The 15,077-nt window shown below is 43.4% G+C and overlaps 1 protein-coding gene across 1 annotated transcript in view; it reads right to left on the bottom strand.

The window, feature by feature from the left end:
- The window catches only part of LOC126159971 (voltage-gated potassium channel subunit beta-2-like), a 683,413-nt gene that overhangs the window by 77,967 nt on the left and 590,369 nt on the right, over positions 1-15,077 (bottom strand). The window contains exons 3-4 of the mRNA XM_049916778.1: positions 1,626-1,750; positions 1,392-1,507 (exon numbers count right to left, since the gene is read on the bottom strand). Of these exons, the coding sequence (XP_049772735.1) occupies positions 1,392-1,507; positions 1,626-1,750 (241 nt within the window). The remainder of the gene's footprint in view (positions 1-1,391; positions 1,508-1,625; positions 1,751-15,077) is intronic.

Genomic DNA, 15,077 nt, shown 5'->3' with positions numbered 1-15,077 from the left:
TATCCAGTCAAACTTCTTCAGTGATGACAAAAGAACACAAGAAAATTGGATCTAACACTGACCCATGTGATACACCACCACTGCTGGAGCTGGTCGCACAGTGACCCTTGTGGGATGGTAGTGTTACAGAGAGTGGCTAGAGTAGTTCTGACATACTGAAGGTAAATATCCAGTCAAACTTCTGCAGTGATGGCAAAAGAATACAAGAAAATTCGATCCAACACTGATCCCTGTGGTACACCACCACTGCTGGGGCAGGTCGCACAGTGACCCTTATAGAATGGTAGTGTTACAGAGAGTGGCTAGAGCAGTTCTGACCTACTGAAGGTAAATATCCAGTCAACCTTCTTCACTGATGGCAAAAGAATAGAAGAAAATTCGACCCAACACTGACCCCTGTGGTACACCACTACTGCTGGGGCAGGCCGCACAGTGACTCTTATGGGACAGTAGTGTTACAGAGAGCGGCTAGAGTAGTTCTGACCTACTGAAGGTAAATATCCAGTCACACTTCTTCAGTGATGACAAAAAAATACAAGAAAATTGGACCCAACACTGACCCCTATGGTACACCACCACCGCTGGGGCAGGTCGCACAGTGACCCTTATGGGATGGTAGTGTGACAGAGAGTGGCTATAGTAGTTCTGACCTACTGAGGGTAAATATCCAGTCAAACATCTTCAGTGATGACAAAAGAACACAAGAAAATTTGACTCACCACTGCTGGGGCAGGCCGCACAGTGACACTTACTGGACAGTAAAGTTACAGAGAGTTGCTAGAGTAGTTCTGACCTACTGAGGATAAACATGCAGTCAACCGTCTTCAGCGAGGGCAAAATAATACAAGAAAATAGGACCCAACACTGACCCCTGTGGTACACCACCACTGCTGGGGCAGGCCGCACAGTGACCCTTATGGGACAGAGAGTGGCTAGAGTAGTTCTGACCTACTGAGGGTAAATATGCAGTCAAATGTCTTCAGCGATGGCAAAAGAATACAAGAAAATTGGACCCAAAACTGAACCCTGTGGTACACCACCACTGCTGGGCAGGCCGCACAGTGTCCCTTATGGGACAGTAGTGTTACAGAGAGTGGCTAGAGTAGTTCTGACATACTGAGGGGAAATATGCAGTCAAACATCTTCAGCAACGGCGAAAGAATACAAGAAAATTGGACCCAACACTGACCCCTGTGGTACACCACCACTGCTGGGGCAGGCCGCACAGTGACCCTTATGGGACAGTAGTGTTACAGAGAATGGCTAGAGTAGTTCTGACCTACTGAAGGTAAATATCCAGTGAAACATCTTCAGCGACGGCAAAAGAATACAAGAAAATTGGACCCAACACCGACCCCTGTGGTACACCACCACTGCTGGGAGACACTCACCGAGCCCCACGTTGGAGACGCGCAGGCCGCTCTTGCCGAGGTTGCGGTAGCGCAGCCCCGGCGTCACCGTCGTCTGGCGCGCCACCGCGTGCTCGCCCAGCTGCCCGCCCGACTGGCCGCCGCGCACCGCCGCCAGCGCACCCGCCGCCCCCGCGGCCGCCGCCGCCGCCACGCCAGCGGCGCCGACCCCGCCGCCTCCGCCCCCTCCGCCGCCGCCCCCGCCGCCGCCGCCACCCCCCGTCAGCAGCGCCTCCTTGGTGTTGGCCGCGGGCGCCGACGGGTCGGAAGCGCCCGACCCGAGCACCGCCCCCGTGCCGAACTCCTCCATGCAGTCCAGGCTGGCGATCGGCGCCCGGCAGCTGAAACCACACACACACGTCCAGTGTCTCCGATACACACGCTGTCGGCGCTAACCCCTTTTACAGGGTCTACATCTACAACGAGGATAATGGAATGTTGTCAAATTAAGTCGGGTGATGGTGAGGGAATTGGATTAGGAAATGAGACACCTAAAGTAGTAAAGGAGTTTTGCTATTTGGGGAGCAAAATAACTGATGACGGTCGAAGTAGAGAGGATATAAAATGTAGACGGGCAATGGCAAGGAAAGCGTTTCTGAAGAAGAGAAATTTGTTAAGATCGAGAATAGATTTAAGTGTCAGGAAGATGTTTTTGAAAGTATTTGTGTGGAGTGTAGTCATGTATGGAATTGAAAAATGGACGATAAATAGTTTGGGCAAGAAGAGAATAGAAGCTTTCGAAATGTGGTGCTACAGAAGAATGCTGAAGATTAGATGCGTAGATCACGTAACTAATGAGGAGGTACTGAACAGAACTGAGAAGGAGTTTGGGGCACAACTCGACTAGAAGAAGGGATCGGTTTGTAGGACATGTTCTGAGGCATCAAGGGATCAACAATTTAGCATTGGAGGACAGCGTGGAGGGTAAAAACCGTAGAGGGAGACCAAGAGATGAATACACTAAGCAGATTCAGAAGGATGTAGGCTGCAGTAGGTACTGGGAGATGAAGAAGCTTGCACAGGATAGAGTAGCATGGAGAGCTGCATCAAACCAGTCTCAGGACTGATGACCACAACAGCAACAATATCTACATCTACATTTACATGGATGCTCTGCAAATCACATTTTAGTGCCTGGCTGAGGGTTCATCCAACCACCTTCCCAATTCTTGAAAAATGTTCACATGTGTGAGAAATCTTATGGGACTCAACTGCTAAGGTCATCAGTCCCTAAGCTTTCACACTACTTAACCTAAATCATCCTAAGGACAAACACACACACGCATGCCCGAGGGAGGACTCGAAACTCCGCCAGGGACCAGCCGCACAGTCCATGACTGCAGCGCCTTAGACCGCTCGGCTAATCCCACAAGGCGATAGGGCATTTGTTAAGGAATCAGGGAATGAGTTCCATGGTACTAGAGGAAGATGCAGAGGGCAAAAAGCTGTAGGGGAAGACAGAGAGAGGAATACATCCAGGAAATAACTGAGGGTGTAGGTTGCAAGTGCTACTCTGAGATGAAGAGAGGAATTACTCATATAGTGCTCTATAGTGAGAGCACTTAACGACGTCAAACTTCAACAATAATTTCGAGTAATTCTTAATCTCTTTCTCGTTTACGCGATTAACGTCTAATATTTAGCACATTAACTCCCAAGGGAACTGTCCAGTCCGGTATGTCGAAATATGCCCCAAAATTTTTATATTGGAAGAAAACAGCGATAGAAAGAAATGTTGAAGCTTGCCTAATCCAGTAGCTCGCCAGATAGCAAGAGAAGTGTGCACCCCTGCCGTAGCCGTGGCGGAAAGCGCATGCGCAACACGGAGGGCACATATTCCGGATCGACGGCACACTAGTAAAGAGATAACGCGCCACAACGCGATCGTAATTTATAAAGTGAATTTCATTTTCCGTTGATACTTTCTCTGACACAGTTACTGTTCACTGGAATTTGCAACTCATTTAATATCAACAATAATTAGCAGTTGCCTTTGTGATATCGCTAAGTGTTAGCAATGGCGACAATACTGAATTACGTTTGTTTGCGATTTTTTCGCACATTGTTCGCAATAGCATCTGTCTTTCTGCAGGTTCAAGAGTTTCACAGTAATGTCGAATCCAACTTGCAGAGATAAAATATAAGGAACTGAATTGAAATCACCTACTTCTTGGCTCTGAGCACTATGCGACTTAACTTCTGAGATCATCAGTCGCCTAGAACTTAGAATTACTTAAACCTAACTAACCTAAGGACATCACACACATCCATGCCCGAGGCAGGATTCGAACCTGCGACCGTAGCGGTCACGCGATCCCAGACTGTAGCGCCTAGAACCGCTCGGCCACTCCGGCCGGCTCACCTACTTCTTCTGAAGACCTACAGTCCATGACTGCAGCGCCTTAGACCATTCCCAATCGTCTGTTATTCGAATCTCGTATAGCGCGCGGAAGGAACGAACACCTATATCTTTCCGTACGAGCTCTGATTTCCCTTATTGTACCGTAGTGATCGTTTCTCTCTATGTAGCCGGCCGCGGTGGCAGAGCGGTTCTAGGCGCTTCAGTTCAGAACCCCGCGATGCTACGGTCGCAGGTTCAAATCCTTCCTCGGGTATGGATGTGTGTGATGTCCTTACGTTAGTTAAGTTTAAGTAGTTTTAATTTCTAGGCGACTGATAACCTTAGATGTTAAGTCCCATAGTGCTCAGAGCCATATGAACCATTTGAACTCTCTACATAGGTCGGCGTCAATATTTACATATTCGGAGGAGAAACTTGGTAATTGGAATTTCGTAGGAAGTTTCCGTCGCAACGAAAAACGCCTTTCGTTTAATGATGTCCAGCCCAAATCCTGTATCATTTCAGTGACACTCTCTTCCATATTTCGCGATAATACAAAACGTGCTGCCCTTCTTTGAACTTTCTCGATGTACTCCGTCAGCCCTATCTGGTGAGCATCCCACATCGCGTAGCAGTACTCTAAAATAAGACGGACAACCGTAGCGGCTCAAATGGTTCCAGTAGCTCTGAGCACTATGGGACTTAAAAGCTGAGGTCAACAGTCCCCTAGAACTCAGAACTACTTAAACCTAAGTAACCTAAGGACATCACACACATCCATGCCCGAGGCAGGATTCGAACCTGCGATCGTACCGGTCACGCGGTTCCAGACTGAAGCACCTAGAACCGCTCGGCCACACAAGCCGGCTCGATTAGCGTAGTGTAGGCAGTCTCCTTAGTAGGTTTGTTACTTTTCTAAGTGTTTTGCCAATAATACGCAGTTTTTGGTTAGCCTTCCCCACAACATTTTCGATGTGTTCCTTCCGCTTTGCCGCGGGGAGTGACCGCGCGGTTTGAGGCACCATGTGACGGACTGCGCGGCCCCTCCCGCCAGAGGTTCGAGTCCTGCCTCGGACATGAGTCTGTGTGTTGTTCTTAGAATAAGTTAGTTTAAGTAGCGTGCAGGTATAGGGACCGATGACCTCAGCAGTTTGGTGCTTAGGAGCTCACACACATTTGAACGTTTTGAACCTTCCATTTCAAGTTGTTCGTAATTGTAATTCCTAGGTATTTAGTTGAATTTACGGTCTTTATATGTGACTGATTTATTGTCTAACCGAAGTTTAACGGATTCATTTTACCACTCATGTGGATGACCGCGCACTTTTCATTATTTAGGGTCAACTGCCACTTTTCGCACAATTCAGATATCTTTTCTAAATCGCTTTGCAATTTGTTTTGATCTTCTGATGACTTTATTAGTCGATAAACGACAGCGTCATCTGCAAGCAACCGAAGACGGCTGCTCAGATTGTCTCCCAAATCGTTTATATAGATAAGGAACAGGTAAGGGCGTAACACACTACCTCGGGGAACGCCAGAAATCACTTCTGTTTTACTCGATGACTTTCCGTCAATTATTACGAACTGTCACGTCTCTGACAGGAAATCACAAATCCAGTCACATAACTGAGACGATATTCCATAAGCACGCAATGTCGCTACGAGCCGCTTGTGTGGTACAGTGTCAAAAACCTTCCGGAAATCCAAAAATACGGATTCGATCTCAAATCCCTTCTCAATAGCACTCAACGCTTCACGCGAATAAAGAGTTAGGTGTGTTTCACAAGAACCACGTTTTCTAAACCCATGTTGAGTGTGTGTCAATAGACCGTTTTCTTCGAGGTAATTCATAATGTTCGGCCACAGTAAATGTTCTAAAATCCTGCTGCATATCGACGTTAACTATATGGGCCTGTGATTTAGTGGATTACTGCTACTACCTTTCTTAAATGTTGGTGTGACCTGTGCAACTTTGCAGTCTTTGGCTACGTATCTTTCGTTGAGCGAATGGCTTTATATGATTGTTAAGTATGGAGCTAAAGCATCAGGGTATTCTGACAGAAACCTAATTGGTGCCTCACAATAAGGTATTTCACTACTTTCCGGGGATTGTCTTAAATGAATAATCATGTCATGTTATGCTCCTAACATACATTCCTCTTGAATTCCAGTATTTTTTTTTATAAAAACGGAAATGAAATTCAAACAATTTTAAAGCCTGCTAAAACCCTCTATTCGAGCCATGTGATGGCTGTGACGTCACTGGCTAGTACCCTGCTCCGACTGTCATAATACTAATTCACGGTGATGTCTTGTTTTAGAATTTACGTTTCGGAAAATGGGTTACAAATAGTATGTAGTATCATAATGTAGAGATACGTCTATAAAAATACTTGAAAAGTTATTTTCGAGTGTTCCAAAGGATGAAAACGTACATAAAATGTGGTTGCACTGCACCAGCAAATTGCCACCACGGCGATGCAAAATTTCAGTAACTTAATTAGAAATATGTTGCGCTGTGAAGTTAACATTGATTCACCTCTAAGATATGCTTTCCCACTGTTGCAGGGAAGGATAGGATCACTCAGCGAAATTAATCTCTAAATAAAAATTGTCATTTTACTCAACTCCACACAAATTATTCGGTAACTCAGCAGATCGTCGAACTTAAAAGATGACGTGCACAAATCGCTGGTTGGAATGTAGAATGAAAGAACGTTTCAACTATTTGTAAACAGACTCGACAGTCGTCTGATATGAAAACCAAATCACAATTACAAAATTTCACCACACCGATCGGAAACAGAATATTATTGCGTTTTCCTTGCTGTTTGTGGGCGCTTACAGGTGCAATCGCTGCTCACACAAATCACGTTCAAAAAGTTATTTTCTGGTTAAGGTGACTCCTTTTTATATTATTGGAAACAATGTTTGTTTATCTTCCTATGGTCCAGGTGGTATCCTTATTGTTTTTTTTTTTGGTGTCATCTGGCATGTTGTACACGCTTTATATCTCTCCTCATTGTCCTACACCTCGTTGTACTGGGGACGTATAGTGATATCTTCACTATTAGCAATGCTTTCCAAAAAAGGAAATTGGTGTTCGCCAAGTACAGTGTGATCAAAAAGTCAGTATAAATTTGAAAACTGAATAAATCACGGAATAATGTAGATAGAGAGGTACAAATTGACACAGATGCTTGGAATGACATGGGGTTTTATTAGAACCAAAAAAATACAAAAGTTCAAAAAATGTCATCTGATCAGAATAGCAATAATTAGCATAACAAAGTAAGACGAAACAAAGATGATTTTCTTCACCGGAAATGCTCAATATGTCCACCATCATTCCTCAACAATAGCCGTAGTAGAGGAATAATGTTGTGAACAGCACTGTAAAGCATGTCCGAAGTTATGGTGAGGCATTGGCGTCGGATGTTGTCTTTCGGCATCCCTAGAGATGTCGGTCGATCACGATACACTTGCGCCTTCAGGTAACCCCAAAGCCAATAATCGCACGGACTGAGGTCTGGGGACCTGGGAGGCCAAGCGTGGCGAAAGTGGCGGCTGAGTTACACGATCTACATCTACATCTACATCCATACTCCGCAAGCCACCTGACGGTGTGTGGCGGAGGGTACCTTGAGTACCTCTATCGGTTCTCCCTTCTATTCCAGTCTCGTATTGTTCGTGGAAAGAAGGATTGTCGGTATGCCTCTGTGTGGGCTCTAATCTCTCTGATTTTATCCTCATGGTCTCTTCGCGAGATATACGTAGGAGGGAGCAATATACTGCTTGACTCTTCGGTGAAGGTATGTTCTCGAAACTTTGACAAAAGCCCGTACCGAGCTACTGAGCGTCTCTCCTGCAGAGTCTTCCACTGGAGTTTATCTATCATCTCCGTAACGCTTTCGCGATTACTAAATGATCCTGTAACGAAGCGCGCTGCTCTCCGTTGGATCTTCTCTATATCTTCTATCAACCCTATCTGGTATGGATCCCACACTGCTGAGCAGTATTCAAGCAGTGGGAGAACAAGCGTACTGTAACCTACTTCCTTTGTTTTCGGATTGAATTTCCTTAGGATTCTTCCAATGAATCTCAGTCTGGCATCTGCTTTTCCGACGATCAACATAATATGATCATTCCATTTTAAATCACTCCTAATGCGTACTCCCAGATAATTTATCGTATTAACTGCTTCCAGTTGCTGACCTGCTATTTTGTAGCTAAATGATAAAGGATCTATCTTTCTGTGTATTCGCAGCACATGACACTTGTCTACATTGAGATTTAATTGCCATTCCCTGCACCATGCGACAATTCGCTGCAGATCCTCCTGCATTTCAGTACAATTTTCCATTGTTACAACCTCTCGATACACCACAGCATCATCTGCAAAAAGCCTCAGTGAACTTCCGATGTCATCCACCAGGTCATTTATGTATATTGTGAATAGCAACGGTCCTATGACACTCCCCTGCGGCACACCTGAAATCACTCTTACTTCGGAAGACTTCTCTCCATTGAGAATAACATGCTGCGTCCTGTTATCTAGGAACTCCTCAATCCAATCACACAATAGGTCTGACATTCCATATGCCTTACTTTGTTCATTAAACGACTGTGGGGAACTGTATCGAACGCCTTGCGGAAGTCAAGAAACACGGCATCTTCCTGTGAACCCGTGTCTATGGCCCTCTGAGTCTTGTGGACGAATAGCGCGAGCTGGGTTTCACATGACCGTCTTTTTCGAAACCCATGCTGATTCCTACAGAGTAGATTTCTAGTCTCCAGAAAAGTCATTATACTCGAACACAATATGTGTTACAAAATTCTACAACTGATCGACGTTAGAGATATAGGGCTATAGTTCTGTTCGACGTCCCTTCTTGAAAACGGGGATGACCTGTGCCCTTTTCCAATCCTTTGGAACGCTACGCTCTTCTAGAGACCTACGGTACACCGCTGCAAGAAGGGGGGCAAGTTCCTTCGCGTACTCTGTGTAAAATTGAACTGGTATCCCATCAGGTCGTGAGGCCTTTCCTCTTTTGAGCGATTTTAATTGTTTCTCTATCCCTCTGTCGTCTATTTCGATATCTACCATTTTGTCATCTGTGCGACAATCTAGAGAAGGAACTACAGTGCAATCTTCCTCTGTGAAACAACTTTGGAAAAAGACATTTAGTATTTCGGCCTTTAGTCTGTCATCCTCTGTTTCAGTACCATTTTGGTCACAGAGTGTGTGGACATTTTGTTTTGATCCACCTACCGCTTTGACATAAGACCAAAATTTCTTAGGATTTTCTGCCTAGTCAGTACATAGAACTTTACTTTCGAATTCATTAAACGCCTCTCGCATAGCCCTCCTCACACTACATTTTGCTTCGCGTAATTTTTGTTTGTCTGCAAGGCTTTGGCTGTGTTTATGTTTGCTGTGAAGTTCCCTTTGCTTCCGCATCAGTTTTCTAACTCGGTTGTTGTACCACGGTGCCTCTTTTCCATCTCTTACGATCTTGCTTGGCACATACTCATCTAACGCATGATGTACGACGGTTTTGAACTTTGTCCACTGATCCTCAACACTATCTGTACTTGAGACAAAACTTTTGTGTTGAGCCAAACGACGCGCGCAAGAGATCTTTCACGCGTCTGGCAATATTTGCTTTTTTTTGGTTCTAATAAAACCACATGTCATTCCAAGCACGTGTGTCAATTTTTACCTCTCTATCTACATTATTCCGTGTTTTATTAAGTTTTCAAATTTATACTGACTTTTTGATCACCCGGTAAATGCATTTATCCTCTGTTGTCCATTTCTCAGAGTAAGACTAATCTGAAGCTATATATATATTACATCCCAAAATTGACACAACTGATACAATTAGTTCTTGCTAACGCTATTTTCGTACGTCGTGTAAAACTTTGAAAGTATATGACACTTCCCACATCTGAACATGTGACCTACGTATATACGCAGCCAGATGTGCTACCCATTGCGTCACCGATCGCGTGCTTCGAATTGTAACTTTGCTGAGTTTCTTCTAAACAGGAAATCGCCGCTACGTTTTGCCAAAAATAATTGTATAGTGCTCTTGGTCGTAGCTCATGACTGACGGTCGACAATCTAGTTACAATATACGGACCCATATTCAAAAGATCTACAGTTCTTTAGCTTTGGGCGAGTATAATGACGTTGCAGTGAGAAGGGAAAAGAATGTCCATCGCAGCACATATCGCCGTTCTAAGTTGGTAGAGCATAAACACAACAATATTCGGAAGATTCCCACTACCAGCGTTCACAAAATTCTTTTCTATTGTCACTTAAACATTGCAGTTGCATTTTCCATCCATAAATAGCTAAACTGTTTGCAGAAACACCACGTAAAAGCCTCGTAACTTCGGCGAACACTCCTATAACACGCAAATAGCTTTGTCTTACTCCTAGTCTGTGACGTCACCAGAGCTCCAGCCAGTAACAGAGCGTTTTCGATCACGTGACCAAATCATGATGTTTAATGACTTTTGCCGGCCGAAGTGGCCGCGCGGTTCTGGCGCTGCAGTCTGGAACCGCGAGACCGCTGCAGTCGCAGGTTCGAATCCTGCCTCGGGCATGGATGTTTGTGATGTCCTTAGGTTAGTTAGGTTTAACTAGTTCTAAGTTCTAGGGGACTAATGACCTCAGCAGTTGAGTCCCACAGTGCTCAGAGCCATTTGAACCATTTTTAATGACTTTTAAACTTCAATTACATAAAAGTAAGAGATATTTTGCGAAAATATTGATTGTAAATGTTTGAATGTTATAATAAATCAGAATCACAAACATAGGAACCATATTTTCTACACAGGAAAACAGCCTGTTCCTAGAACATGGTTATAGAGCGTAATTAGTACCGCAGACAACGTTTTGACAAGGCAATCACATTCGGGAATTTACTGTTTTGTTACAAACTACAGTCGCGCGCAAAACTTAAGGATTACAGTAACTTCCGCAAAATGTGTCACTGCCGACTAACATAGCTCGATGTAAACTGGAGCATAAAAATTGTACAACTGAGAGAAATACTCCGGGAAACGAACACAAATGATGAACAGTGGGTGCCTCACCGACCGACATCGATACCTCTCCTCAGTGCAGCACTCCGTGAAGAATGGGCCGCCGTTCCCCAAGAAACCTTCCAGCATCTGGTTGAACGTATGCCGGCGAGCGTGGAAGCTGTCATCAAGGCTAAGAGTGCTCCGGCACCATATCGAATTCCAGCTTTACCAATGGAGGGTGCCACGAACTTATAACTCATTTTCAGCCAAGTGTTGGATACTTTTGATCACATAGCATAACTACTGTACTCAGCCATACGTTTAATGCAACACTTTTAGAAAGCATCTTTTCAAATAGACTAAACTGTACCGCTGTCAGTTTCCTCTTTGAGCAAGATGAGTCTGTTCTTAAAAAAATATGGGAAAAAATTGGCATTTAAGGACAAATTCGATGACAGCTTTCGAGGTGTAATCAGTATCTGGGGCGTTTCATATCAGACTGATTGGAAGCAACGGATCATATTAGACAGCTCATGTAACTATCGTGATAACTATTCTTCTTCTGAATAGGGACAAAATAATATTGGCGTTCCATAGGGCTCGATTCTGGACCCACTCCTGTTTTTGCTATATATATATATATATATATATATATATATATATATATATATATATATATATAAATAAATAATCTTCCATCTTACACTGATAAAGTAGAAATTATTCTGTTTTGCTATGATACACGCATTATAATCAAGCCCAACAGATCTGCAAGAGCAGAACGAGCAGTAAATGAGATGTTCAACCGTATTATTCATTGGTTCCAGATAAGTGGTCTGTGACATAACTTTTCGTTCAGTTCTGTTCAGCAGAAGACATAGCTGGAATGATATTGCGATATGAGTGAAACGAAATATGCAAAACTTATCCTTCGTAATTCCGTTGTGTCCATATTGGTCAATTTTGAAATACCACAAGTGTGGCATAATTACAAAGTGTTAAACTCCCTAGTTCGATTTCATCATCATTCCAGACACCTAAACGGCGTTTGGGCTTCAAGTATATCGGTTGTGGCTCGACAATGCCATAGCCTCTCAAGCCCCCTATTTCAACACATGGATTTTTTCTCTGGGGATATTTTAAAGCTTTGGTATAATCTACTTCTACATACGTACTCTGCAAACCATGTGAACTGCATGACAGAGGGTTACACCCCATTAGGGTTTCTCCCTGTTCCATTCACGTATGGAGCGTGGAAAGAGTGATTGTCTCAATGCCTCTGTGCGTGCAGTAATTATTCTAATCTAATCCTCGTAATCCCTATGTGAGCGATATGTAGGGGGTTGTAGCATATCCATAAGGTAATCATTATAGCCGGTTCTTGAAACTCTTTTAACAGACTTTCTCGGGATAGTATATGTCCGTTTTCAAGAGTCTGTCATTTCAGTTCCTTGAGTATCCCTGTGATACCATCCAACTGATTGAATAAAACTGTCACCATTCGTGCTGCCCTTCTCTGTATACATTCAGTATCCCTTGTTAGTAATTGGAAATTTGTGGGAAGGTCTTACGGGACCAAACTGCTGAGGTCATCGGTCTCTAAGCCTCCACACTGCTTAATCGAATTTAAACAAACTTACGCTATCCCTGTTATTCCTATCTTGTATGAGTCCCATACAGTTGAGCAATACTCTAGAACCAGTCGCACGAGTAATTTGTAAGCAATTTCTTTTGTAGGCTGATTGCACTTCCCCAGTATTCTACCAATAAATCGAAGTCTACCACCTGCTTTACCAACGACTGAACCAATGTTATCATTCCGTTTCACATTCCTACAAAGTGTCACACCCAGGCACTGTACTGTATCAGTTGAGCAACTCCAACATTGTCTCATTGATATTGTAGTCATAGGACACTTCATATTTTCGTTTTGTGAAGTGGAAAATTTTACATTCCTGAGCATTTAGAAAAAATTGCCAATCTCTGGACCATATTGAAATCTTAACGAGATCTGACCGAAATTTATGCAGCTTCTCTCAGATAGTATTTCATTATTGAAAACTGCATCACCTACAAAATGCCTCATGTTACTATTAATATTGATTAATATTGTAAGTACGAGGCTGTAGGCTGTTTATGTTTTCTTATTGGTAACGTTACGTAGCGCTCTGTACGAAAATCACTGGCTGTGCTGTGTGCAGTCTGTGGCTAGTTTCCATTGTTGTCTGCCATTGTAGCGTTGGGCAGCGGCAGCTGGATGTGAACAGCGCGTAGCGTTGCGCAGTTGGAGGTGAGCCGCCAGCAGTGGTGGATGTGGGGAGAGAGATGGCGTAGTTCTGAAATTTGTTATACTGGATATTATGAACTGCTATATATATTATGACTATTAAGGTAAATACATTGTTTGTTCTCTATTAAAATCTTTCATTTGCTAACTATCCCTATCAGTAGTTAGTGACTTCCGTAGTTTGAATCTTTTATTTAGCTGGCAGTAGTGGCGCTCGCTGTATTGCAGTAGTTCGAGTAACGAAGACTTTTGGTGAGGTAAGTGATTTGTGAAAGGTACAGGTTAATGTTAGTTAGGGCCATTCCTTTGTAGGGATTTCTGAAAGTCAGATTGCGTTGCGCTAAAAAATATTGTGTGTCAGTTTAAGCACAGTCTTGTATAAATGTTCTAAGGGGACGTTTCAATTTTGTCTGCAAGGTCATCAATATACTCATACAACATGAGCAGCAAGGATCCCATCATACTTCCCTGGGGCACAATCGAAGTTACTTCTACATCTGACCATGACTCTCCATCCAAGATAACATGCTGTGTCCTCCCAAGCAAAAAGTCCTCAACCCAGTCACAAATTTCACTTGATACCCCGTATGATGGTACTTTTGACAATAAGCGTAGGTGCAGTACTCAGTCACATGCTTTTATGAAATCCAGAAACACTCCATCTACCTGGTTGTCTTGATCCAAAGCGCCGGCCGTGGTGGCCGAGTGGTTCTAGGCGCTACAGTCTGTTACCGCGCAACCGCTACGGTCGCAGGTTCGAATCCTGCCTCGGGCATGGATGTGTGTGTCGTCCTTAGGTTAGTTAGGTTTAAGTAGTTCTAAGTTCTAGGGGACTGATGACCTCAGATGTTAAGTCCCACAGTGCTCAGAGCCATTTGAACCATTTTTTGATCCAAAGCTTTCAGTAGTCATGTGAGAAAAGTGCGAGATGGGTTTCGTGTGATCACTGTTTTCGAAATCCATACTGGCTGGCACTGAGAAGATCATTCTGTTCACGATACCTCAGTATGTTTGAGCTCAGAATCTAAGATTCCACTGTCTGCAGGATGACCGTGGGTGGGCTCCAGCAAGTATTCTAATTACACGTTTTTGAGCAATGAATACTTTTCTACTCAAGGATGAATTACCCCAGAATATAATGCCATACGAAAGCACTGAATGAAAGTAGGCATAGTAAGCTAATTACTGAGATTCTTATCACCAAAATTTGCAATAACCCTAATAGCATACGTAGCTGAGCTCAGACGTTTCAGCAGATCATCAATGTGTTGCTTCCAGTTTAGCCTCTCATCAATGGACACACCTAAAAATTTTGAAAATTCTACCATAGCTACAGACTTCTGTTCAAAGTCTATATTTATTACTGGAGTTGTGCCATTTACTGTACGGAACTGTAGATACTGTGTTTTATCAAAATTTAAAGAGAGTCCGTTTGCTGAGAACCAATTAATAATTTTGTGAAAAACATCATTTACAATTACATCACTTAGTTCTTGGTTTTTGGATGTTATTACTATACTTGTATCATCAGCAAAAAGAACTAACTTTGCATCTTCATCAATGTGGGATGGTAAGTCATTAATGTATATCAAGAACAGTAAAGGACCTAAGACTGAAGCCTGTGGGACGCCGTACTTGATAGCCCCCCAGTTTGAGGAATCAGCTGTTGTTTTAACATTACATGAACTACTTATTTCAACTTTCTGCATTCTTCCAGTTAAGTATGAATTAAACCATTTGTGCACTGCCCCACTCAAACCATAATGATTTAACTTATCTAAAATAATTCCATGATTTACACAATCAAAGGCCTTTGAGAGATCACAAAAAATACCAATGGGTGAGTTGTGAGTAAGAGGAAACCTCGCAACCTATCGAGCGCGCCCAACTTTACCGGTATCCGTGTGTACAAATCGTGAAGTTTAAAAAAAGAAGAAATAGTCGAGACCGGCTGCGTGAGAATTTAGTAGCGTGCTCAGCGGGCACGAATTGATCGCGC

The sequence above is a fragment of the Schistocerca cancellata genome, unplaced genomic scaffold (assembly GCF_023864275.1).
Source record: "Schistocerca cancellata isolate TAMUIC-IGC-003103 unplaced genomic scaffold, iqSchCanc2.1 HiC_scaffold_1150, whole genome shotgun sequence".
Classification (NCBI taxonomy): domain Eukaryota; kingdom Metazoa; phylum Arthropoda; class Insecta; order Orthoptera; family Acrididae; genus Schistocerca; species Schistocerca cancellata.
This window is presented reverse-complemented; position numbering and strand designations above follow the sequence as displayed.